Here is a 27,680-nt window from a genome sequence, read left to right as displayed (position 1 = left end):
AGTCCTAATTTGTAAGTCGCTTTGGACAAAGGCGTCTGCTAAATGACTAAATGTAAATGTAAATATATATATATATATATATATATATATATATAATAAGTAATAAGTAATATAAAATATAATAAGTAAATTCATGCCATATCAAGATAAGTGGACAAACAGTGAGTGGTGTTGTCCACACACAATGTTACAGCCAATGCTTAAATGCACAAAAAGTAGGCCTTCATCTGTGAAAAAGCATTAGCTTACAAATGTGAGTGATGTGAAAAGGAAGTGGATAATGTATTTCTGTGACTTTACCTAACCCAACCTGAGAAACTTGATTAATGACTGTACAGTGTACTTGACAAATGCACACCTAACCTCGCCACTCCTCCATTATCATTAAAGTGGGCTTATAACAAAGAGCTGATGCCTTGCAATGTTTGTGGAATAAAAAGCAATCAAGTCCTTAAAGGGATACGCCACCGTTTTTTCATATTAAACTATGTTATTCCCTTAACTAAGACGAGCTGCGCAGAGTCGAAGTGCTCCCGAGTCCCAAGTGCTATTCCGCCATACATTATAGTTATCCTTTTTACCCGCTTAGAAAAGCGCCACGTTTTATTTTTTGTCACCATACTTGGTCGTGTAACTACTCGTGTAACTGTATTTAAATAGGGAAAACGTGGAGGTGTTTGGTCGCTTCTAACTTCATCTCTGTTTGGTTCCTAATGAATGAACTAGGCTAAGCAAAGTGCTATCAAAGTGTCGCCGCACGCCAGAGCGATTGAGTGCACGCACTGAGACGAGAGAGGTATGCATCAACTCGTCTTAGTTAAGGGAATAACATAGTTTAATGTGAAAAAACGATGGAGTATCACTTTAATAAGTGAGTGTATATGATAGCTAAAACGTAAAATGTTACAAAAATAATATTTATTTATCATTAAAGCAATACTATTTGCCCGTCTTCTAATGGTCACATGTTTTAGAATACTATAGCTACTGTGATAGAAAAAATTATGAAAAGAGCTTTGAAATGATATGCTAAATTGATGAACATTCTGTTTGCCTCTGGCCCAAGTTGATTTGCATTTAGACTTATTGTTGTTCTCAATCAGTTTTATTCAAGCAACTGGTATCACTCAAGCAGCTGCTAAAAAAATGAGTCCAGACTCTTTTGCAATCATACTGGTGTATTGATTAGAACAATCTCTCAACAGCACTTAAAGAAAGCCTGGGGACTGGAGTAAACAAAAAAAATAGCCTATAGTGTGCCTGCTAACACAGAGGCTATTTGAAATAGGCCAGGAGTCACATTATAATGACTCTGTGAATGATTACCATGAGCTAAACTAACAGGACACTGTATCTTGAGCTTCTCTTTCTATTCCTGCACTGTTCGTTTTGCACAGCAATAGTGCACATGTATAATTTCACTGAATAATGGTGAGACCCTGCATGCAAATAAATGTACCTAACTGAAATTCCCAAAAAGGTTTCAACTCCTGAAAACCTTATCTCACTGAGTGCAGTGCAGTGATCTGATTTCTGGGTCAAACAGCACAAGTTAAATCAGTTTTATTCGTATAGCACCTTTCACAATGCATAATGTTCCAAAGCAGCTTTACAGAAGATGGAGGTTTAAACCCCCAGTGAAGAAAGTGTAATTTGACTGTAGCAATGAAAAATGTGATGTTAGGTAGGATAAGGAATAAATATTATTATATATTTGTAATAATTTGTATTACAATAAAGTAAAAAAAAGTCATTATTTTTGTAATATTTACAATTTTTGAATATTTTGTCACAACTTAAATGTCATTGTGTGCAATCCAACAATAAATTTGTAAAATAGACTCCATTTATGTTTAACTATTTTTATTAGTATTGCTAAAACTGGTTATAAATGCTTTGCTTTTGGTGTATCAGTCTTTAGAACTTACAATTGTGGCTTTTACAATGTTCCCTCAGCATTCACCACAAACAACCCTCCACCTTTCCTGTCTTTGACACTGTAAACTGTAGCGTATGTGAGCTGTATTTCAGTGTTCATGACCTGTATTTCAGTGTTCACAGATCAGCCTTGTTTTTCTAACTGCCTCCCAGCCATGCGCATGATTACATGTGCGTGAAGATTTGTGGTCATTCAGGTCATTGTTGAATGTCGTTAAATTTCTTCAAAACAATAACAAATGAATGCACTTTTACATGACTGAAATTAGACCAATTTAATGCAATTCCAAGTACTGTACAACTGTACAAAGCGAACTGCTCAGAAAAGTTCCACCTGCAGATGTGAAAATGACACAGGAATGCTGGGTGACACATGAAGTACAGGCACAGCATGAATTCCATTTCAAATGCCTACAGTAAAGTTGCAGGTTCAGGCATATCTTCAGTGAACTGGATTACTGTGTCAACACAGATCTTCGCTGACCATTCCAACAGAGATTACACTCTTTAAATATAGGCTACTGACTAGTGAAGGGCCAGGATGTTCCACCATCCAACTATTTATTTTAAAAGATTGATTAGTTTTAGATTTATTTGTAATTTTTGTTTTGACTTTGACATTGACATTGTTTGTGACAATGCTGTGGTTCTCAACCAGAGGGCCAAGGGCAAGTTATTTAGTTAATTTAAATGTACATAATCATAAAAAAAAACAAAAAAAAAACATTAAAGCAGCATTGTTGTAACATGTTGCATTTTTTATATAAATGCAGGGAGTATTACATGGCGTATTATCTTATGCTTTTTAATTTTTTTTATGACACTAAGGATCAGATTTACTAACAGCTTGCACCAGTGCAAACCCTCTTTTGTCATGATTTACTAAAGACAATCAGTAATATATGCATTTGTAGAAGTTTCCCTTCTGCGAAATTTATAAGAGAGAATTTAATGATTATTCTTATCATGTAAGGTGGTTTAGTAAGGTTTGCACTAGTCAATTTACTGGTATTTGCGCCATTTAATGTCCAAAAAAAGCATGTCTTAAACCAGATGCTAATTTGCGCTGCTCTTGATAGATTGCGTTGGTCATTATCAAAATGATCCGGCTGCGTGCGTTCTTTAATTTGCGCACTGTCAGTAGATCACGCGCTTAGATCAATATATATATTTTTGTTTACACATTGTTTAATGTTTTCAACTAAAATAAAACTTTAACATATATTGTAAGCTTGTTGTGTATATTGCCTAATTGTAAGCTTGTTCAGAAATGGTGACAAAAACTTTAAAAAAACGTATTTTTCGTTAAACATTTTTATTTATTTTAGTTTTTATTTCACCTTTATTTAACCAGGTAAATTGATTGAGAACAAAGTCTCATTTACAACCACGACCTGGCCAAGATAAGGCGAAAGGTGCAAGGCAACATAAAATTACACATAGTGTACAAATATTCAAGTATACAGTCACACATATAAAATATTCAGATTCAATTAGAAAGGCACCGGACGTTAAGTGCAAAAATAAAAAATTAGAAAGATACATTTTTAAAATATATAAAATGTCAATACAAGCAGAATAGCATATGGATAGATAGATAACATGAAGCAACATAACTAACATGGTAATGTGCAAATTGTTTCAAAGACAGCTATTCAGTTGGATATGTGCAAGATGCGTCAAAGCTTTGTTTAAAGTACTAGGGCAATTAAAGGGCATAGAATGTCAACATGTGCAGAGGTCCGTCAGTAATTTTGAAAGAGATGCTTTAAAAGTAGTGATAGGAACGATGGATTTGAGTTTAAGAGATGTTTGTAAATTATTCCAATCATTTGCAGCAGAAAATTGGAAAGAGAGGCGGCCAAATTACGTACAAGCTTTTGTAGCGACTAGGGAGATGTATCTACTTGAGCGTAGGTTGAGTGTAGGTACTGCTATAGATATTAAAGAGCTTAAGTAAGATGGTGTTTTGCCTAATAAGCACTTGTAGATTAAATGATACCAATGATTTAGGCGTCGGGTGTGTAACGAAGGCCATCCAACTAGTGAGTAGAGGACACAGTGGTGAGTGTTGTATGGGGCATTAGACACAAAACGAATGGCACTATGATAAACAACATCTAATTTCTTGAGAAGGGAATTTGAAGCAGTTCTATAGACAACATGACTGAAGTCAAGCATTGGAATAATGGTCATTTTCACCAGGGCATGTCTTGCAGGAAAAGTAAATGACGCCTTGTTACGGAATAAAAAAACAATCCTAGACTTGATCTTGGACTGGAGATGATTTATGTGTGTCTGGAAGGAGAGCGAGGGGTCTAAGCCAGACCCCTAAGTAGGCTATTTGTATTTCTCCACATATTCCAGCTTGGACCCATCCAAGGTAGTGATGTTTATTGGGCAGGAAGGTGCATAGCGTGACCGGTTGAAGATCATGCACTTTGTTTTACCAGAGTTTAAAGACAATTGGAGGTCACGAAAGGCAAATTGTAGGTCTTCAAAGCTCTTTTGGAGGGTTTCTAACACATTCTCCAATGTAGGGCCTGATGTGTATAGAATGGTGTCGTCTGCATAGAGATGGATAAGAGAGTTGCCTGCAGCAAAAGCAACGTCATTAATGTAAACAGAAATAACGTCGGCCCATGATCGAACCCTGAGGCACCCTCATAGAGACAGCCAGAGGCCGGGACAGCAGTCCCTCAGACTTAACACACTGAAATCTATCAGAGAAATAGTTAGAAAACCAGGCAAGGCACTCATTTGAGAGACCCAGGCCCTTGAGTCTGCCAATAAGGATGCTGAGATTGACCGAGTCGAAAGCTTTGCCAAATCAATGAAGACCGCAGCACAATGTTGTCTTTGGTCGATAGCTGTTATGATGTCGTTTAGGACCTTAAGGGTCGCTGAGGTACAAACATGACCAGCTCGGAACCCAGATTGCATATCAGAAAGGCTATGGTTGAACTCAAGATGGCCTAATATCTGTTGATTAATTTGACTTTCAAAGACTTTTGAGAGGCAGGGCAAGATGGAGATGGGTCTGTAACAGTTTGGGTCAGAAGTGTCACCCCCTTTGAAGAGGGAGATAACTGCAGCAACTTTCCAGTCTTTAGGTATCTCTGTATATCTGATGAAACAAGGGAGAGGTTAAAAAGACTAGTAATGGGAGAGGCAATAATTTTAGCAGACATTTTCAGAAAGAGAGGGTCCAGATTATCAAGTCCAGCTGATTTGTATGGGTCGAGGTTTTGTAGTTCTCTCAAGACATCTTCGGTTTGGATTTCGGCAAATGAGAATTGTGGAGGGCTAGGACCAGATACAAAGGTAGATGCTATGTTGTTATTCCGGGTGGGGGTAGCCGGATGGACTACATGGTCTGCCATAGCAAAGTGCTTATTGAAGCCCTCTATTATAGCGGACTTGTTGGTGGTAACAGTGTCTCCTAGCTTTAAAGCAGTAGGCAGTTGGGCAGTGGTGTTCTTGTTCTCCATTGATTTAACTGTGTCCCAGAACTTTTTAGAATTAGCACTGCAAAAAGCAAATTTATGTTTATAAAAATTAGCCTTAGCTTCCCTAACTGCCTGTGTATACCGGTTTTCTTATAAAGCTGCAGATCGTGAGGATTATTTGAAGCTAATGCAGTCCGCCACAGAGTGTTTTTGTACTTGCTGAGGGTGGTCAGTTCCGGAGAGAGCCAAGGGCTGTATCTGTTTTTTGTTCTGAACTTTTTTAAAGGAGCATGCTTGTTCAGGATGGCAATGAAAGCATCTTTAAAGAAGAACCAGGCATCCTCCACATGTGGTATCAGGTCAATGTCCTTCCAGGGTACCTGGGCAAGATCTATTAGGAAGGCCTGTTCACTGAAGTGCTTTAGAAAGCGTTTAATAGTGATGAGGGGAGGCCTTTTAACTGCAGACCTGTTACGGACACAGGCAATGAGGCAGTGATCACTAAGATCCTGACTGAGAAAGTAAATTTGTTGAACATCATTTATGAGCCCGAATATTCGAATACAATATTTTTGAAAAATGCCCATCCTTAGTTCCCACGGGTGAAATGCCCCTTTAAAGCTGCGATGGAGTCCAGACCGTCTGCCGTCAGCTATGCGAGACTAGCTTCTGTCACCTCATGAACGGATCCAATATACTGACAGACATCTGATTTTATCTCAGCTGTTTACATTCACTTAAGACATATCCGACTGTTTATGTAAACCTTTTGTTTATTTGACAGTTTAAGCGCAAAACGACGTGAAATAGAATTCCCGGTGTGTGTCCCCAGAAAAGCACATGTCCAAAAATTGTGCAAGTAAAATCTTTTTAAAGTTTAAACGGGCAAAGCTTTAATACTTTTGTGACGACGAAGAACTACAAAAGTCACGTGATTGTAACCATGTCAAGCGGTATGCCCAACCCTACCACTACGTGATGTTAATCTACGTCACACTGTACAGTATGTTGGGACGGGGGCATCAAAACTCCGACTGAGATTCTATGATCTCTCAAGGAGGCAGATCGTAAAGACATTTTAATTAGAGATGCTGATGATTATTTGACAACCAATTAATTGTCGATAATAATTTCATCAATAAAACTTGCTGCTGCTCAAGCGAGCGCGCCAGAGTTATGTTTGGAATTGGGACCATTTTACGTTAAAAGGCTAGAGTTAGACCTTCATGACTATAAGTTTGCATGAGCATTCGCAGCCTTTTGTTTTGTGCAAACCTAAGTTGTAATATTGTGTTTATTTTGTGTAGGCCTATATATGATTTATCTCAGGGGTGCCCAATCCTACTCCTGCCGATTGACTGTCCTGCACAGTTCATCTCCAACCCTAATCAAAACACACCTGAAGCAACCAATTAAGGTAGTCAGGATCACTTGAAAATTAAAGGCAGGTGTGTTTAATTAGGGTTGGAGATGAACTGTGCAGGACAGCCGATCGGCAGGAGCAGGATTGGGCACCCCTGATTTATCTCATATAGGATGCATTTGATTAAAGGGATAGTTCACCCAAAAATTTTTTATTCTGTCCTTAATTACTCACCCTCAATTTGTTCCAAACCCGTAAGACCTTTGTTCATCTTCGAAACACAAATGAAGATATTTTTGATAAAATCCTATGGCTCAGGGGGACTCCATTGACGGCTATTTAATTAACACTTTGAAGGCCCAAAAAGGTAGGAAAGACATAGTTAATATAGTCCATGTGACTACAGTGGTTCAACCTTAATTGTGGTTCAACGGGAATACTTTTTGTATAATTTTGTGCAGATATAATTTGTAATATTATATTTATTTTGTATAAAATAATGCGTTTCGTTGAGTTAAATAACCCGCTAGCAAAGCTCTTCAGTTTATCAGTGTTCATTCAGTGTGCAGCTCAAACAGCAATGTACGTCTAATAATAACTATGATTGGGATTGTCATATTACATAACATTATTATGAGAACACTGTTTTAATAAATTGTTGTGAATTCATTGGGTTCAGTTTCCGTGTTTCAGCATGTTGCTCCAGGAAGTGCGCGTCCACAACAGGAGTTACACATTCTGACTAGCACGCATCTGAGGCTGCATTGGTGACACATTGTAGGCTATTAGTCATAGTTAAAGGAGCCGTATGTAAGATTGTGGCCAAAACTGGTACTGCAATCACTTTCAAATTACTGTAGAGCGGTGTAAATCAGACAGTTCATCACGATACGATACGATATCGATTCTCTCAGCCAGCGATACGATATTTGCCGATACCTCAAAAAATTCTGCGATACGATTACGATTCGATTCGATTCAGGGCTATATCGGTCGATTAATCGATATTTAGATATTATGTTCACACAACCAGTTACGTTTTTATGCAACCAAAATATATAACATGAACATTTAATTAAACTCTTTGAAAATTGCACACCCTCTCCCAATTGGGACATTTACAACAGAAGAGATCATTTGCAAGTACTCCATTCTTGTTCATTTTCATAAATCATGTTTTTTATTATTATTGTGCACTCCAAGTAATATCAATCAAACTGCAGCTGGGTTGTTTTGATTAATAATAATAATAATTATTTAAAAATACAGGTAAATTACTAATTTAAAGTTAATTGAAAGTATGCTTTAATATGTAAAAAGTTGTGTTTTTTTTGTGTGTTTTTTTTTTAGCAGAGCAGATACATTCACATTTCATCTTTCTGAGTCAAACAAAACCAAGTAATTGCTATGATAAATAATACAACACTCGGTTAATCTTTGTAACGTTAATCAGCGGACATAGACGCCTGACAAACGTTGTTGTTGTGATAACGTACACGCAATACAGTGAGCTTTTCCCTCACCACTAAACGAGCTGCTTTAGTAAGGTTCCGTGAAAATGTTTCAGCTTTTATTTTCCTTTTACGCCCCGAAGAAGATATCACGGGTTCATCAAGTTCATTGAAATTATCCATCCTCGATCACTTTTAGTCAGCTTTGACAAAACTCCTCTTAGCCAGCGCGTCTTTTCAAAGTGAAATCTGACCTGAATACTGCGCGCTGAGTCACTAAAACGGACTTATCGTGTTGTGTTCACCAACATGGGTGGGACGACTGCTTGTCTGTTTCTTTCCGCTGTAAAACATGAACTCGCGATGCCTTGACAGTGGACAATACCGGCTTTTGTGAAAAAACTTGTTTAGGGTTCAGTCAGTCTTGTTGTCAGGCATCTATTTCAGATGAGGAGATTAACGTTATAAAGACACACCGGCAGACAGTATGGTTGGTGAGTAAACGAAAATGTGCGCTTTGGCGGAAGGATGTTACGTGAGACTGTGGAGAGTGTCAAGATAAAGGTGTATATCGATATTTTACGTGTGGAATCGATGCATCGTATCGTTAGACGTTATATCGATGCATCGATCCATATCGATGTATCGTTACACCCCTAATGCCACGGTGTAATTTTTTTACACCTAGGTGTAATTTTACACTTAGTTCATGATCTAATGTTGTGATATTGCACACCTAAACTTCAATTTTAATTCCTCTTTTGGTAGGGTATCATTTCACTGTATAGGCTAATTAAAAGAGACTTCCACTAGTGTTGTCACGATTACTGGAATTTCTAACTTCGATACGATACCTTAAAATATCTATATCCCATACCATGGGGAAAATTGCCATACTGCTATAGACAGTTTTATTATTATCTCATAATTTTTTTGATAATTTGGATAATTTTGTTGCAATAGCTTACACACAGCACAGGGAAGCTTTATTTGAAACTTTACAAAAAAGACAAGTAGACAGTTAGTAATGAACAAAAAAAGCTAATTTCAAACAATATCACAAATAAAATGCAATAGAATAAAAAAACATGAAATAAATATGGTTTTATGTTTTTCAGGTGGGTTTAACAGTAGTATTCGGGTAAGAAATACTAAAGAAATAAAATAAAATAAGATAACACTGGATAGTCTTCGTTGTAAAAATGAAATACTGATTAATGCTTACAATTAAAGTTACAAAAGTTATTCAGTAAAGAGCAAAGAGTGACCTTCTCTTTGTCTTTTATGCAAATCTGTCTCAGCAGGTTTATTAGGCTGCTGTCACTTTAAGAGCTTATGCACAGATCCAATATACTGTTATACAACATGTTTTCTTTCTCAACTATTTACATTCCAAAACTGTTCCATTCCAGACTGTTTATCTGAATATTCACCAAACCAAGCATTTTGACATAATTTTGTGTGCATTTGACCATTTAAGCACAATAAGCCAGGAAAACGAACTAAATTTGTTACTTGCGAGCTGATTGAGAGGCGGCTTTATGTGGGGGCACACCACTTCTTTAGATTAGTGTTGTGCATGCTTTTGTTGTGAGCATGAAACATGCCGGAATGAGTAAAATTATGCACAATAACCACAACCCTGAGCCAAAATTCAGGACCTTTAACACCAATAGGGCTGTCACTTCACGTTCGAAAATCGATTGCACAATCGATCGGACCAACCAACTAGGGGTGGGGGAAAAAATCGATTCTTCGATGCATCGCGATGCGGACGTGGACGATTCTGAATCGATTCACAAATGTCAAAAAATCGATTTTCTAAAAAAAAATATATATATATATTTTTTCTAATAACGTAATGTTGACGGAACGCAAAAGGCGGAACTATAAGCGGACGTGCAGTGCGCGGACAGTCTGGCGTGCACAACAGAGACGCGCACATAACAGAGTCGCGACGCGCACATACATAAGACTCATGATGGCTGAGCGCCAAATTCGAACGGCACCTTCTTCGTTAAAAGCTAACGTATGCAAAATTGGCAATTTCATTGTTACCTATTTAGTATTTTTGTATGAGAGCTGCTTTCTGTATTGTTTAGTTTTCACATCAGTACACTGTGTAAACCGATCTGTTATACGTATACTGCAATATGTGCAATTTCAGTCACAAAAAGTTACATTTTGACTGTGCTCTCTGCAGATGTTCATTCACTTTTTTTGTATAAGCTGTTTTTGATTGTAGTATACAGCAAACATTTCAAGTCATAACTCTTTATTATTTAGTTGTGTATAAGAGTGGCTTTGTATGTTAATTGAAGCTACAGTAAGTTGTTCAAAAATGTTCATTTTGTCTTCTTAATGATTAAATTGGACAATTTTCTTCTAGAAAGACAAGGTGTTCAGGTGGAGAAAAAAACTTTTTATTTACCTTGACATGTTTCGACTGCAACCTGCAGTCTTCTTCCACCTGAACACCTTGTCTTTCTAGAAGAAAATTGTCCAATTTCTACAGTATGTTGGTTCTGATCTACTTCCTAAAGGAAATAAGCCTTTCATTTATTTGTTATTGTTTAGTTCAACTTGATGAGTCACAAAACAATGTGATGTATTCATTTCTGTGTTCTACAGAACATAAGCTACATACAAATAATTCTGAAGTTATAACTACACGACACAGAAAGTGCTTTGAGTTGTTGTTACTCAATAAAAGAGTTAAGTAATTCAGCAGCTGACTTTTTTTAATACTGCAATCACTTTGTAGTGTATTTTCGTTTACTGTTGTGAAATGGAAAATCAATAATCGCTAATCGAGAATCGTTAATAATCGAAAATCGACTGTAATCGAATCGGGACTTCAATAATCGTAATCGAATCGAATCGGGAAATCAGACAGATTAACCACCCCTACAACCAACACAGGTTTCGAAAATAGGGAATCGATTTTAACGGCCTTCTCTCAGAGCGCGTCCAGCTCGTCACGATACCCCCGCAGCGAACGCGCGTCACACAGCAACTGCAGGCTCTGACAAACACACATGACAGCAAATTATACTTTTGCATAATGTGTCTCTTTTTACTACAAAAATTAATTCTGCCGGTATTCAGACAGTCTCATGCATACAGATACAGATTCGGGCTATGGTCTACAAATTTGTTTGACATTTCTAATCGTAAACACAGCCATGTTGATGCCTGCAGAAATGTTTTTCATTGATGTTATGGCAGTCCACTCTGCTTATTGTTTTTCGAGAATGTTGCACTTCTGTTTGTCATTGTGCACGAAACTTCACACCAATAAATCATCAGAAATATTGCTGACTTGTCCACGCCTCTTTACGTTCGTCCTAATGCCTGTTAGTTGTCCGTAGATTTGCCAATATTTGACGTTTAAAATGGAAACGTCTTTAGACATGGAAAATCGATTTTACAATCGATTCAATGAACACTTATGTCTCAAAAATCGCACAGGATTTTTTCACAAAAGTGACAGCCCTAAACACCAATACTTCAACCGGAACAAATGAGACGAGTGAGAGGAGTTGGGGGTGTGTCAAACTGTCAATTCGCTGTCAGAGAGTAGAGAGAGAGAGAACGCACAACTGGTATCGGTGTATCAATATTGCAGATTTTTATATTGCAGACCATTTCTGACAATACTAACTTCCACTGACAAATTGTTGTTAAACTAATGACTTGTTCAAATGCTGAACATTTTAGAGCAAGCCTTTGTACCTCCTCGTATACCTCAAGCTCCTGATGAGTCAGAAGAGTGAAGCAACTGGAGGAGGCAGAAAAACAGGAAAGAGCAAACATGAAGTAAGATTGTGGAGGGTGTCTTCTGTCTCTGCTCTCTGTAACAGACAGGGGAAGAATGTGTCTTGTTTCATGTGTACATGTTTCATGTATACATATACATATATATGTATATGTATACATGTGTACAGTATATATATATATATATATTAGTGGTGGGCCGTTATCGGCGTTAACGTGCTGCGTTAACGCGAGACTCTTATCGCGCGATAAAAAAAATATCGCCGTTAATCTATTCTCCAAGTTGGGTTGGGAGATGGCTCTATACTACACAAGCTATGATGACGCAATCTACCCGCGGCCTCGAGGTAAACCCGGCTGCAACGCATATTCGTCGTCATCTTAAGTAAACACGGCTGAAAGTGAAAGCTGGTGAAAAAGATCGGTGCAACATCCATTATTTGGACTTGGTTCGGGTTTAAGCCGTCAGACGAGCAGCAGCAAACTATATACAGAGTGTGTGGGGTAACAGTTCGGTAAGTTAACACACGACTAATCCGTTCTACCACCTCAAATTCAAAACGAAACATGATATCACTGAATACCAGCGCGCGCGTATTATTCCCGTTCCAATATATCTTAGTGGTGTAGCACATAATCTCGATTTTAAGAATCGTTGTTGTGTTTCTTTTTAACTGAAAAGACATCAGTTAGACAATATTCTAATTTTAAATTTGGGGTTTCATAAGCTCCAAGCCATAATAAACATTAGACCTACTTAAGTCTCTGCAGCTAGTGTACTTAAATTTTATTTATCTGCAAAATGATGTTGTATACTTACAGTTTTGCACAATATATGTTCTCAAAACTACATACACCCTTTAAAAAAACAAACATTTAGCAGTTGTTTAGCATGGGTCTGTGTAATCTGTTCTGAAATGGTTTTATTATAAAATACTGTATATCGTTATCGCAAGAGGCTGCAATGTACTGTATATCACAATATAGATTTTAGGCCATATCGCCCATCCCTAATTGATAGCCTATAGTAGTTGATAATAACATAGGCCTACCTAATGTTGCCTACGGACGGTAACAGTACAGTAGTAACCTTTTACAGTCTATGAGTAGAACAGCTTTCTCAAGCAGTTTGTGATGCATTTTGGAAACAGGAGATGAGCCCCTGGTCTAATGCGCCACCTGGCTTGAGAAACCCGTTCTCAAAGACTTACTTTTATAGTCATTATTTGGGTAGCACACATATTCTGAATGCCTTCGGCAGAATTCAAATGAGCCATTTTAATCTAGATTAAAAAAATTAATCTATGCCCACCTCTAATAAATATATATATATATATATATATATATATATATATATATATATATATATATATATATATATATATATACACATATATATACATATATATGTATATGTATACATGTATATGTAGTAAACAACAGCGTGCATCTGTGCAGTTCATTCATTCACACACACACACACACACACACACGATTCATATTTAAACAGTCTTTTTGGGGTTTACAGACACTAGTCCACACCGCAATTAGAACAAAGCACTTAAGATTAAAGAACTTACTATTCACAATCCTCAGCTGGATCCGTTGCTCCTCGAAGTGAAACTAAACCAGCACTTCTGAGGTAAATTTCCCAGGATTATTATTACGATAATATTATTCCTCTCAGTGTAGCAAGACGACGTAATGTCTGTTTGAATGAATGTTTATTTTTCTTTATTTGGCGAAAAGCACAAAACTTTGTTTTTATTGTGAGTATAAAAAAAAAAAAAACACTTGATTGAATGATGAGTCTCTTTTGCACTAATACGAAAAAAAGCGAGCTTGTCGTGCCGCGCGACAGACGACCCCAGAGGGTTAATACTATACGTATATATTTGGGGTTATTCACCTATGAAATTACCATGATCACATTACCCCTTTCATCAATGGGTGGTAGGTGAATGAAAATGCAAATTCACTCTCCGATAGTAGGTGGCTCTTATGAAAGCAATACAGCATTTTCTCGGAATAGAGATTGGCCAAAATAAAATGAAAAACCGATCGTGTGTTTGGAGTAAAACCGGCTGGTTCCGGTTTAGGGCCGGTTGACCGGTGCATCTCTAGCTTTAATAACAAGCACTAAATGCATTTCCCATCTGAAATGGGAAGCATCAACTAATTATCAGTGCAGCACTGAATCCTGGTCAAAGCCTGATTATAGTTTTGTAAGAGTTTTGCATGAATCACCATAGTGTGTGCACACTACAGCTTGTTCCAGAGGCTAGAAAACATTAAATAGTTTTTCACTCTAAAATGCTAATAAGGTAGACGGATATCTCACGGCTCAAGGGTGAGTAAATGGTGATTTAAATTTTTGGGTGAACTATCCCTTTAAGCTTTGCTAGTGATAGACAGCTTAAATATTCTTTAAGTCTTATTGTACAAAAGTTTTGACCCCCTCATTGAAAGTCTGATGAACGAAAATCATCAGTCGGATCAGCTAGAAAAGATATAACAACCCGAGTCAGAACAGGTCTGAGGTCTGACACGAGTTTGGTGGTTCTACCTTGAAAGCCCTAGAAGGATATACTGTTTTAATTTTTGCTAATAATAATAATAATAATAATAATAAGCTTAAATAGTAGATCCGACAAAGCCAACATAATAATGAACTTTTAAAATAGCATCATATGACCCCTTTATAACGCTATTTTGAGTGTTTGTGTAAGCACTCTGTGAAGTGTCTAAGGTCTTTTGATCATGTGAACGCAATGGCCAATCAGGTGTGTTTAAATTAGTCAGAATCCACTCAACACTGCTCAGAATGGCAGATTTTTTATTCAGCACGAGTTCTGCACGCTCGAGAATCCTTTATAACCAAAGTAAAAACAAGTTATCAATAAGAGATTCATTGACAGCTTCAGTGATTCTAATGGCAGCGATCTTTGCTCGCTTTCTGTATGATATATTTTTCATGCTGCTAATTACACATTGAAAAGTTTCTGCGCTGCAAAATGCCTAGTTCACACTACACAACTTTAAACTTCGGCAGATCGCTGTGCTGTTTAGACTACATGACTTGCTCTGGAGTCTTGAAGTCGTTATGGTGTTCACACTACGTGACACTACGTAAATGATCTGCAACCGAGGATTCCACACTACACAAGCAGACAACAACTCTGTCACCCAACGACTCTATCCAGTCCCCAAACCACGTTTTGTCACGAAAACACACGCGAGAAGTGGAATGGGAAATGATGCGAAAACAGGAGTTGTCTATTTGAAAATGTACGCCGGGACAAAATTGCCGGTGCAAGTTGTTTGCACAATGATCTGTTCAGAACCCCGAAAACAAAAAAGAATATGGGTGAAAGAATGGATAAGCACATGCGGGCAGCAGGAATTGACGCTAGAGAATTTTTTTAAAAGGTGCTGAGGGGGTGCTAGGTCACTGACAGGGGGAGCTGTGCAATTATATAATATATATTAATACTATTAATAAATGAGCAAACTTGGCCACTCAATATTTAATATTCAATTATTTTAATTATCACAATTAAAGTTTTAATTGTATTAAATTGAACAAGCACAACATTCAGCATTCAATCAAATATTCTTAAAGATTTATTATTATTAATAATGTTATTTCAACATAATATCTTGTTATTTCGACATAATATGTGTGCGTGCAACAAATAAGATGTGATTTTTATAAATAAACTAGTGTTTTCTGAGTCAGTGTCGGCTGCAAAGATGAAGTTGACGATCGCCATCTCCGTAGTGAACGTGCCTATAGAGAGAAATGCACATAATGGATTACATAATCAGAGAGTAGCCTATTTCTTTTCGTTTTGAATTGTTTCGTTTAAAGACATTTAAAGCTTTCTATAGGTACAGTGGGGAGAACAAGTATTTGATACACTGCCGATTTTGCAGGTTTTCCTACTTACAAAGCATGTAGAGGTCTGTAATTTTTATCATAGGTACACTTCAACTGTGAGAGACAGAATCTAAATCTAAAAATAGAGCTTTTTGGTTTAAACTCCACTCGCCGTGTTTGGAGGAAGAAGGATGAGTACAACCCCAATAACACTATCCCAACCGTGAAGCATGGAGGTGGAAACATCATTCTTTGGGGATGCTTTTCTGCAAAGGGGACAGGACGACTGCACCGTATTGAGGGGAGGATGGATGGGGCCATGTATCGCGAGATCTTGGCCAACAACCTCCTTCCCTCAGTAAGGAGCATTGAAGATGGGTCATGGCTGGGTCTTCCAGCATGACAACAACCCGAAACACACAGCCAGGGCAACTAAGGAGTGGCTCCGTAAGAAGCATCTCAAGGTCCTGGAGTGACTTAGCCAGTCTCCAGACCTGAACCCAATAGAACATCTTTGGAGGGAGCTGAAAGTCCGTATTGCCCAGCGACAGCCCCGAAACCTGAAGGATCTGGAGAAGGTCTGTATGGAGGAGTGGGCCAAAATCCCTGCTGCAGTATGTGCAAACCTGGTCAAGAATAGGGTTGGGTACCGAAACCCGGTTCCAATAGGGAACCGGTTCCGACGTAAACGGTAGTATCGAGACCGAATAAGAACGAAACTTTCGGTGCCTGACTTTTTTCACCGCCCCCTATAAAACATCTCGCGGCACGAATGATCCAATAACAAAACATCTCCAGTTAACCAGCAGAGCATTCATTTAGTTCGTTTGTTAAATAAGAGACGATCTAGCGCTGAACTGTGTTTTTTAAATCAAGTGATCAAAGTGCTCGTTGCCGCTGCGATCAGTGGCGCGGATACAGTGTTTTCTCTTGTGGCTCGCGCACACCGCACTTTCTTCACTCGGACGCACGCTTCAATACGTTGCAGAGATCGATCTTTTTATGAGGCGCCGTCTATATGAGTATGTGCGCGAGTTTGTGTGTGTGTGTGTGTGTGTGCTCGCGTCTCAGATGAGTATGTGCGCGAGTTTGTGTGTGTGTGTGTGCTCGCGTCTCAGATGAGTATGTGCGCGGAGAGTTTGTGTGTGTGTGTTTGCTCGCGTCTCAGATGAGTATGTGCGCGGAGAGTTCCGCGCATCTCGTGTGTGTAGAGTTTGCGTGTGTGTGTGTGTGTGTGTGTGTGTGTGTGCGTGAGCGACTTTAGATGTGACGTTGTGCATTTCATATAGTTGGAGCATTGAGCAGTATACATGTATGTGTGACTACTTAGTATATGTGTATGCAAGCGTTTTATGTGTGCGTGAATGAAGTTCGATTTAGGCCCTAGACGGCGCCTCATATCTATTCGTTCTGGTGAAATCACAACATATAATGCACACACAAAGTGTCCCTGCTTGATTTACAACCACTGATGAGCATAATCGGTAAAAAAAAAAAAAAAAAACCTCTGACACTCTTGACTAAAGTTCAAATTCAGCTGCAGTGTTCCTCTTCGGGTAAGTCTAGTATTTTAATGCCAACTGCAAATCTTGCATATCAAGTATGAAGTATATCAATTTATATGAGGCTATACTATGTGTGTTAAATATTTCTGCTCAGTGTCAGATATTTCTCTGTTTTGTAAAAGTCTATAATATATAATATATTAGGTTTGACCTAAAAATATCAAAATTGAAACTACTGCGGAAAAAAAGACACCTACATCTTGGATGCCCTTGAGGTAAGCTAAAACATACCAACATTTTATTTCAAAGTGAACTATCCCTTTAAAAATCATACAATGTGATTTTCTGGATTTTTGTCTGAAAAATTACAGACTTCTACATGCTTTGTAAGTGGGAAAACCTGCAAAATTGGCAGTGTATCAAATACTTGTTCTCCCCACTGTATATGTCTCATGTCTGAGAGGCATACGCTGAGTTTCGGTTAATTTAGGATGAGATGCGCTCCAGTTCACGTGTAATGCAAATGACCGCGCCGGCGCCTCCATGTCATGATTATATGTGACCCTGCCTGTGAAACCCCGGCTAAAGTCGCAGAATCGAATTATGAGTTAACGAGCGTCAAAGTAGTCATAGCCATAAAAATGACAAAAATAGTCCATGTGTGTTTATTGCTGTAAATGATAGATTATACCAATGGTTTTGAGATGCAATACTTACATTTTCATTTATAACATGATAAATACTGAAATTAATGATTTTATTGACACATTACGTTATACTTTTGCGAAAAAAAAAAAACAACGGACGTGGGCTTCCTAAACATTGATTTCAATCGTCTCTGGGTTTATTTCGCGCAACAACACTTCTGATTCGTATATCATTCGGTTCAGGAACTTCTTTTCTGTTTCTTTTCTATTAGAAAGAGTAAAAACAGACTTTAATATCAATCCGCGAGCGGTAATCAGGTCAACATAATGAAAAAAAAAAACAGAGAGATTTAAGCCGGGTTTAGATGTCTGTGGTGATTTTTTTTTTCTTGTCATAGCCAATATTTTAAGAACTGCTTATTTGTTTTGTAGCTCAGTATTCTGCCAATAATATTAAACTTATTTTAAGGACATTTTTGGCCGGCTACGTGTTATTTGCTGGATGGTAACGTTAATGCGTTGTTTTGACATCTGACATGGCCATGGCTTCACCGGCGACACCGAAGTATGAGCAGGAACGGAAAATAGCTGCTTGCTTAAACAGCTTGCTTGATATTAATCTCGGTGGAATTGCCCCAAATTATGATTTAACCGGTTTTATTGCGGATTATTTTCTGGAGGATGATTGTGATGATGAACAGGACACATTCTTTGACGAAACTGACGAGGAATTTGACGGTAAGTTTTTGTTATTATTTTTTTATGCTAAATATGTAAATGTATACTGTCAGTGTCCAGTGTAATGCTAACACATATCTGTGATGCAAAAATAGTGGATTTAAATGTTTATTACATTTGTTGATTGGGATTGAGTCAGTTTAAATTAATTACGTTTATGGCATGATGTTTATTTGTTTCATTACACTCTGAATTGAAGTCTGCTTACCACCTATAGGCTGTTTCTTGTTCCTATGCCCTCCCCTCAATAAATCAGATCCAGTCTGACTAAACTGAAAAAATATTCTCTGATATTTTCATATAAAATGCTTCATTATCCATTTTAAATGTGGAATTAAACCCACTTCCCATTCTTGCATGTTACGCAATCATGTTTTTAGGTATCTTGCTTTGAATTGAAAAAAAAATGATCTTTGCTTTTTCAGGCAGTGACCAACATGATGAGGAGGACAAGCCAGTTTTGGTGATTGAACCCCAAGCTATTTGTCTGGCGAACATGAAGAGGGAACACCGGCAAGAAGAATTTGCTTCGACTGCTGGAAGTCCAGATGTGAAACTGAAAATCAGTTTCTCTTGGAACTGCAAGTATTTCAATGGGGAAAAGTGTTCTTTATTTTTCAAGGAGGAAGAGTTGCTGTCACTCAGGATGAGTCATTTGGAGATGGACAATACTGTACTCAACATGGTAGTTTTAGCTCAAATACCAAGTCACTTGCACTTATTTTTTACTCCAGATTTACTCAATGTTACACCGTGGGCCAGTAAGAGAATGATAATTTCAGAGAATGAGAAATGTTATGTTATTTAATTGATATATTATTGACATTTCACTGATATTACATTTTCTAATAAATGTATACACATCATTCCACTGAATTGACATGGTAATTGTTGCTATGATCAAGCTCTTGTGGTACCCCCATTCATTGCAATGATTTTATGCTTTTAGCTTTTTGGACATGCACATCATTATAAATAGACCTGTTTTACAAAACTTTAAGAATTTTTCCACTGATGTGTCATATATCACTAAAAAGGGGAGAATCTCAGCTTTAGTGTGTTGTATGGCACATATGCAGGATAACTTTGGATCAAATGTGTTGCAGTTTTAACAAATAACCTATTTTTAAATTGGAATTTCTCAAAAATATGATTTTCTGAGCCCGAATTTTACTCAGTCAATATTAAAGATATCAAGGTTATATTTTCACAGAATGTTCTTTACATTGTGTAGGATGATTTTATGTAGAAAACATTGAATCACAAAAAAAATGACTTTAGCTGGGTTTTCACAGGCAGGGTCACATATTGTCTGCTATATTTGCTTATTTATTAAATCCAGGCAATTGGTTGATGAAAAATGTATTAAAATTAAGATAAAATTTATACAAAACGAAATTCACTTTAAAGAAAGGCTTTCTACAAAACAAAACTTAAAGGACAAGTTCGGTATTTTACACTTAAAGCCCTGTTTAGAGATCGTATCTGATGAAATAGAACGGTTAAGATTAAAATTTGGACACATGCTCCTGTCCCGAGAATTTTAGGTTTATTTCGCTTTTGTGGACCTATTTTGCCAAACGCGTCACACCCGTGATTCTTCCGTTGAGAGCTTGAATAATAGACACTCCAGCCCAGTTGGTGGCGATAATGCACCTTTGCCAATTGCAAGCAAACCACGGGCATTTCATTGAATACACAGAAGAAGCAGAAGAAGAAGCGGCGGAGTAATATCGTAAAGGTGCTGCGGTCTCACAGCACGTCCTATTAAGTCAATGGAGTTGGACAAAAACTAAGATAAAACCTGTTGGAATGCATCTTTTTCAGCGATTTTTGATGGAACATATCAGTGAACACCCCCTGACCACTCGGTGAGTTTCACGTCTTTGTAAACGAAAGTTTAATGTGTTTTTAGGACGGAATCTTCCAGTGCATATAGACAACCATTGTGGGGGTGGTGGGGGGGAAGCGAAATAAACCTAAAATTCTCGGGACAGCAGCATGTGTCCAAATTTTAATCTTAACCGTTCTATTTCATCAGATACGATCTGTAAACAGGGCTTTAAGTGTAAAATACCGAACTTGTCCTTTAATGAAGTGGTCAAAATCATGTCTGATCCACTCCATGTCTCCCGATATATTGCGCATCCTATCTTACTCATGCTGTTACTCATGCAACATAGATGGAAAAAAATAACATTATAATATTTTAACAAATATGAAACTACATGTGCTTATTTAATGGCTACAACACGTATAGTAAGCCTACATACTCTCTATTTGTACAAATTGCTGCACATTCATTTAATTCAGAATTTTGCACATATAAGTTGAAAGGCTTATTGTGAAAGGCACTAACAAATGTTTGTGCATAGTAAAACATATCTGCAACATTTATCAAGTTCACCGATAACTGTGAGTGCATTTATTAATCATTATGATACTAAAATCATAATAAAGTAGGCTATAGTATGTAAAAAAAAAAATGAATATGAGCCCAGAATATGAACGCAGTGCGTTTAATTACACGTTAAGCATTTTTCTCCCATAGAAAACCATTATAAGAATGCTTAATGTGGCTTAATGCAAATTAGAATGTCCCCTTATTATGTTGAAATAACGAGTTATGTCGAAATAACGAGATATTATGTCGAAATAACGAGACATGTCGAAATAACACATTGTCGAAATAACGACTTTATATCTCAAAATAACAAGATAAGTTTTCTTTTTCTTTTTTCTTCACCATGCGTTTCATGGCTTTTTTTTTTATATAGAATACAGCCTGAATAGAATTGCTTTCAGAAATTATTTTTGGGGGTGCTATTGGGCTGCTTTGGTCTTTCTTGGGGGTGCTGAAACACCTGCTTAGCTCCTCCTATAGCGCCACCCATGTCTGTGCTACTGAGAGAGTTGGAGGTGAGTAAAACATGTTTATAAGGAAAAAGCAGCTGCCAGCTCGGTTGTGGTAGGCTACATCTTGTTGGAAACATCATATAGGCATTCATGCTCCAGCCACAGTTCAATTAAATTTTGCTCCATTTCTTGGGTCCAAACTTTTCTTGAAGCCATTGCTGGTGCTGCAGCTGTTTTTCTTTCGGTGACCTCAACCTATGCCTTGCTCTCTCATTGGCTGATGCTCGTCGCGACACGTGACACCACAGGCTATCGAGTTGTCCGACAGCTCCAGATATTTAGCATGCTAGATATTTGTCTGGCGTCGGCAAGCGTTTTTTGATGCGTCGTTTAGTATTTCACACATAAAGATTGGCAAGCACGGATCACCCGCAGATTTGCACGCGATTACAGCCCGACCTGTCGGCGAGCTCGTTAACTTGCAAATCGGGCTTAAATTGGGCTTAAAATCCTGTAGTGTGAGCTAGTCCTAGTGAATGAATGCGGTGAATTCTATCTGTGCATGTGCTGAGTTTAGCGTGCATTTGGGAACTTGATGGGCACCATTTACGCATTATTTTCACATTTGCATAGTTGACAATTACAGTATTTCACTAGATTTGTAATGAGACAAGTTTTGTAAACTTGTTTTCCGCCAAAATAAAAGCTTGACGGCAGTTTCTGCCAAAATAAAAGATTACATGTTTATCTCTTTCAAGTATAGAAATTAAGGCAAAACTAATTATGAAAGTTTCATTTATTTTTCAGTGCATTTGTTTTACAATATATGGCTATTACTGTCATAGGATTATTATTATTATTATTGTGTAGTGTAATGTCAGTAAACATGTTAGTTTTGTAGTATACTTAGTATGAAATAACTAAATATTTAAAAAATACATTTTGGTAAAGTTTTTATTTTTTTCACTAGGGCATACATGATTTTTTTTTCAGATGTTTACATTAATTAAGATAAACGGTTTATGTGAACTTTGTGTGTTTTTGACATTTTAAACGCAATAAGGCGATAAAGATAATTCAGTTTAGCGCTGTGACAGCTGGTTTCAGTGCACGCACTTTAGGTGTGTGAAGTCATAAAACCATTTTAAACTGGCAATGCGTTCAGCCGCGTCTCACATTTTATTTGCAGTCACACTTTTTTTTTTATTAATCAGATGAACAAATAAGCATTTACCTGAACTTTAGCTTAAAGTTGACTAAAATATCACATTTTAATTTGACTGTGTGATGGACAATTAAGAATCAAAAGCACTGAGCATCTGAAATTAGTGAGGATTCTCTAGTAAAGTGCAGATGTAATGTGTAGCAACGGTTCCACCATAACAAGAATAGCAATGTACAGTGAGACATTTAAGACTATTTACAAGTCATTAATTTTACAAATAATGGAATGGAATTTAAAAATGACATAACTGTATTTTGCACATATCTATTTTGACATGCCATATTTTTATCACGCGCTAGTATCACTATGGCAATTGCAATTTCGAGAGTGAATCCTGCATTTATAGGTAGATGTCACTCACTTCCAAAACTTTACAGTGTGTATTTGGCCACCGGTCCTCTTTGCAGCATGAAAAACAATACCTTTTTTCCAATGGATTATAGATGTAGCCTCGAAAGCGTGAAATAGTGCTCACTTTACAATCATTAAAAAACTGTCACTCAGTTTGCGATCTCACAACGTTCCACTAAAATCAATTAAGTTGTCTACACTGCATAATGAATCTCTTACATTGTATATTTGTTTGTTAATGAGATGATTCACGAGAGCAAGCAGAACTCATCACTGAACAAAAACTCCGGCGTTTTTTGAGCGGTGAGTGGATTTTAACTTCAACACCACTGATTGGACATTGTGTTCAAGAGAGAACGTGTGATTGGCTACATTTCTCCTGGCTGCAAAAACACACTGTAAATAGGAACATTTCACGTTCTCAAAATGAGTGTTTCGCCAATAATATTATATTGTTACAGTATCAACTGAGGGTCCTGTTGCTTTTGTTTCAGAGTGCGTATATTTAAATTTGACTTTGTGATGTTTTTACCCATGTTTTAATTTGTTTAACAAAAAAATATTTTTGTGATCAAACATTAATTGGCAGACCCCCTGCAGTACCGCAGCAGACCAGGGGTCCCCTTGTTTTAGAGCATTAACTCAAAATTGGATTACACAGAGATACAGAACAGGAAGTTGCATGACATTGGAATGTTTTTCTCTTTTGTATTTCTATATGGCCCTTTAAAAATGTCATAAACCTGTCCATATGGTTTTCCTGTTTTTTCCCCCCGGTACTAGTGCTGCTGTCAATGGTTCAGAAGCTCTATTCTGAGGAAGGACATGACTGAACATATTTCTCACAGAGCAGCAGTAATCAATTCCTCAAACTTAAGCATGTGACTGGCAAACTCCAAGATATCAGCACAAGGGACACAATTCTCACACAAACACACCCGATCTCTGGAACAAACACGAACAGCACAAAATTGTCTGTCACATTGTAATTAGTTTATTTTAACTCTTATTTAGCAAACACTATCTCTCTCTTACTATCACCTCATCTTCAGGGTTTGAAATCAACTTTTTCACTCACAAGCCAATTTGGCAACTTTATCCAACCATTCAGAATTTGGTAACAAAAATACTTACTAGAATTACTAGAATTAACTAAGAAAATTGCCTTTCAAAGTGACAGCTTAGATTTAAATATATTTATTATAAAATCGAAATCTGAATCTTATACCTGTGGGATGAAATTTCAAACAGTGTTTTTGTGCCCTTGAAGGGAAATGCAGGAAATCGTGTTTATTTTGTTTTAAACTCAAGTACAGATCACTCCAAAATGAATGTTTAATGGCAAACACCCTGAAGATTAGTAGACAGGCTGTCAGTTCATAAAGTGATCAGTTGTTTCATCACAAAAGTATTAAAGCCTCTATTCCAATAACATACATTCAAAAAAGCCAACCCGTTCTCATTCCCAAGGCGTCCGATAATGATAGTGAAAATCATGCACCAATATATGATATTCCCATGCCCTTTGAGTCAGTGTATTGATGGCACACTGAATGCAGCAGGTTAAACAGTAAAGGGCACCTTTGGCTCCTGTGTAGTGAAACAAACATCATTTATGAACCATAACCTGCCAAATTGGATTTTAATGTTCGCGAATTAGCGAATGTTCATTTCAAACCCTGCTCATCACTACAAGACACTGGCTTGTGGCTTCTAAGATATATGTAAACCATTATGTTATCCACAATTATAACCCACACTCTTTTGATGGTTCCTACATATAAAAACTCTTAAAGCCCTCTTAAAGGCATTTCTTAAACGACAGTTCATATGAATTGTAGGATATCAGATATGATCTTACCTGTGTTTTTCCAGCTCATTGTGTGATGACCTGAACAGGGAATAAATAGAAACATAGATGAGCATGTAAACCTCTTTAACAAAGCATATAAAAAAGGGGCAGAAGTGGAGAACTCTGTAGCTCTGAACAACTGCCATAGGATGTTTTTATAATGACAGTGATGCTGTTACAATCTACTGTGGCAAAATAAAGCAGTGTGAAATAGTGGTGATGTTCTTTATGAAATGATGTGGTCCAAAAGGAGCATCAAAGTCCTCAGACATTTGTCTGTTAGCACACATGTGCACTTGGTCAAGATGTTGTCTATTGAGAAAATTAACAAAAATGCCCTTTTTGCATAAATATTCAATAAATTATCATTGCACCCAAAGAAGGTAATGCAACGCATTTTGAGTTTAAATTAATCTATGAATAAATTAATTATATGCTTTTGATGCACCCTGGCCCCTTCCCACTCCACATGCTGTTATGCTCTGAATTCTATATTATAGACAAAACACAATCATTTTGCATTCCCTTGCTGTGTCTATTAGGCCAATATCACACAACAGCATGCACTCAATGACGCAGAGGAAATTCAGCACGCTACAACGCATTGCTATTTTAGTCCAGGGTATGAATGCTGGGGTGTACGATAGGGCAATTACATGTTCTCCAAACAAACAAACAAAACAGAGATATTATACTCAATGCAAGATAGAAAGAAAATATATGGGTCATAGCATCAGTTGTTTATTGTATGTCGAAGCTGCAGTGTGCACTTTCTGCACGACTAGCATCATCATGTGGGACTGCAAAAATAATGATTTTACCTCTCCCTTAATGTGGAAGTATCCCTGAGTATGCATAATGAAATTAATGCAAATGACAGGTATGAGGCTGCATAGCAAAATATGCTATAAGCTATGTTCATTATAAAAACATTACCGTGACTAAAATACAGGCTAGCGCAGAATGCATGGTGTTGGGAGAAAAAAATATTTAACAATATACTACTGAAAGTCCACACATCAGATGTTTTTGTAATCTGTAAATCAATTAGAAAAGTATAGCAAGTACATTTTGGTAAAAAGTACAAATTAAAAATATTCACACATTTCCTGGATATCCCATAGATTTCCCCTTTTCAGTGCTCTCTGTGCATATGTGGGGGAAGGGCAGCACACTAGGCTCCTGCTGTTTTGCTTTGACATTGCAAGGAAAGGGGACTAATGCAGCAAAACAGATCCAGGGGTCAACTCTCCAGCAGCTGACTTGAGTCTATGCACCACACCCATAACCACACCTTATCTACACTACTACAAGCCCACTGTCTATGACACATTAATGCTCATATCTAATAAAGTCAATAAAATTGCAACTTCTGAGAAAAACATTACTTCTGAAGTCACTGTTTGTTTTCAGTGTGCAAGAATGCATGGTCAAAAAATGGTTGACAAATTATTTTAAACATGTAAACTTTAGTGTTTTAAGCTACTATATATATATATATATATATATATATATATATATATATATATATATATATATATATATATATATATATATATATAACAAATCCTTAAAAATGTACTGACGTTGGCAGTAGTTTTTAAACAAAAAGTTTTTGTTAATTAAATATATGCTTTTAAATGAAAATGATTGAGTAGAAGGGAGATGACAGCAGTGGAAAAGGGAAAGCAGCAGCAGAAAGTTGACGCTGTACGCGTGGCAATGTTTATACACAGCCAAGCCCATCAACAAAAATGGCGATTACACGTAGAATAAACATAGTTTGAATGTATCCATCGATTAATATAGCAATGCCCTTGTATTGTATTTACCTATTGTTGTGGTTTTTTCTTGAAATGGGAGAAGATTTCGTTTTCTTTCTGGACAAGTCGCTGTCGTACGGCAAAACAGACGCATAACCGTGTTCAGCTTCTAGTGAGAAAGTAAACAAAACCAGCATTAAATACAGATTTGTGTGATTCAGTGAACAACAATTTAGACGGTTAGAAAGTTAGACACTTTATATGTTTTCACGTCAAGCCGTTTAAAATGACGAATTGTGTTTCTCTTAACTTAACGTTACTGTAAAGCAAACACCCCATCCCCCGGGTTACATTTGACGGAAAATGAAAACGGATCAACATTTTAACATAGATTGGGATGAATGACACATGTAAGTCATCTTATCCCGAAAACGGACTATTTATTGACTTTAGTAGCTCACAGTAACAAGATGCTATCGTCCTTTTGGGCTTGAATTAAACTAACGTTACACTTGATCAGCTGGCAGGGTTTATAAGTGGCATTAGACCCCAACAACGAAAAATTGCAAATACGAGGATTGTTTTAGTTGACCCCACAGACATCCATATTATATACCTCTGTCTCTTCTTTCCAAATACTCTGCTGCCTCAAGAAGAAGTAGAAGAGAATTAAGTTCCATCCTGGTGTGTTTACAGAAATAAAAACAATACAAAAACGCATTAACACTGTATAACAACAAATTTAAAACAAATGCAAGAAACAAAAACAAAACAAATAAACAAAAAAAAAGTGATGACGCTCGATATGAACAGTTCAATTCCGAGTCGTAGAGACTCTCGACAAAAATTAATGCAGACTGCACGTAAACTAAAATCTGGAGCTCG

General features: G+C 37.2%; 1 protein-coding gene and 1 long non-coding RNA gene across 6 annotated transcripts in view; one reads left to right on the top strand and one right to left on the bottom strand.

Annotated features, from left to right (window-relative positions):
- The window catches only part of mxd4 (MAX dimerization protein 4), a 38,056-nt gene extending 10,376 nt beyond the window's left edge, over positions 1 to 27,680 (bottom strand). For all 5 annotated transcript variants that reach the window (XM_082165686.1, XM_082165685.1, XM_082165684.1 and 2 more), the window contains exons 1-3: positions 27,412 to 27,680; positions 26,865 to 26,964; positions 25,042 to 25,071 (exon numbers count right to left, since the gene is read on the bottom strand). In XM_082165686.1, the coding sequence (XP_082021812.1) occupies positions 25,042 to 25,071; positions 26,865 to 26,964; positions 27,412 to 27,475 (194 nt within the window). In that variant the 5' untranslated portion in view covers positions 27,476 to 27,680. The remainder of the gene's footprint in view (positions 1 to 25,041; positions 25,072 to 26,864; positions 26,965 to 27,411) is intronic.
- Positions 9,936 to 12,834, top strand: LOC309495831. Its single transcript, XR_014204835.1, has 2 exons — positions 9,936 to 10,116; positions 10,600 to 12,834. It is a non-coding gene; the product is annotated as an uncharacterized lncRNA (long non-coding RNA).

The sequence above is a fragment of the Leuciscus leuciscus genome, assembly GCF_965113295.1.
Source record: "Leuciscus leuciscus genome assembly, chromosome: 3".
Classification (NCBI taxonomy): Eukaryota; Metazoa; Chordata; class Actinopteri; order Cypriniformes; family Leuciscidae; genus Leuciscus; species Leuciscus leuciscus.
Note: the sequence above shows the minus strand (reverse complement) of the source record. Positions and strands in the feature narration are given on the sequence as shown.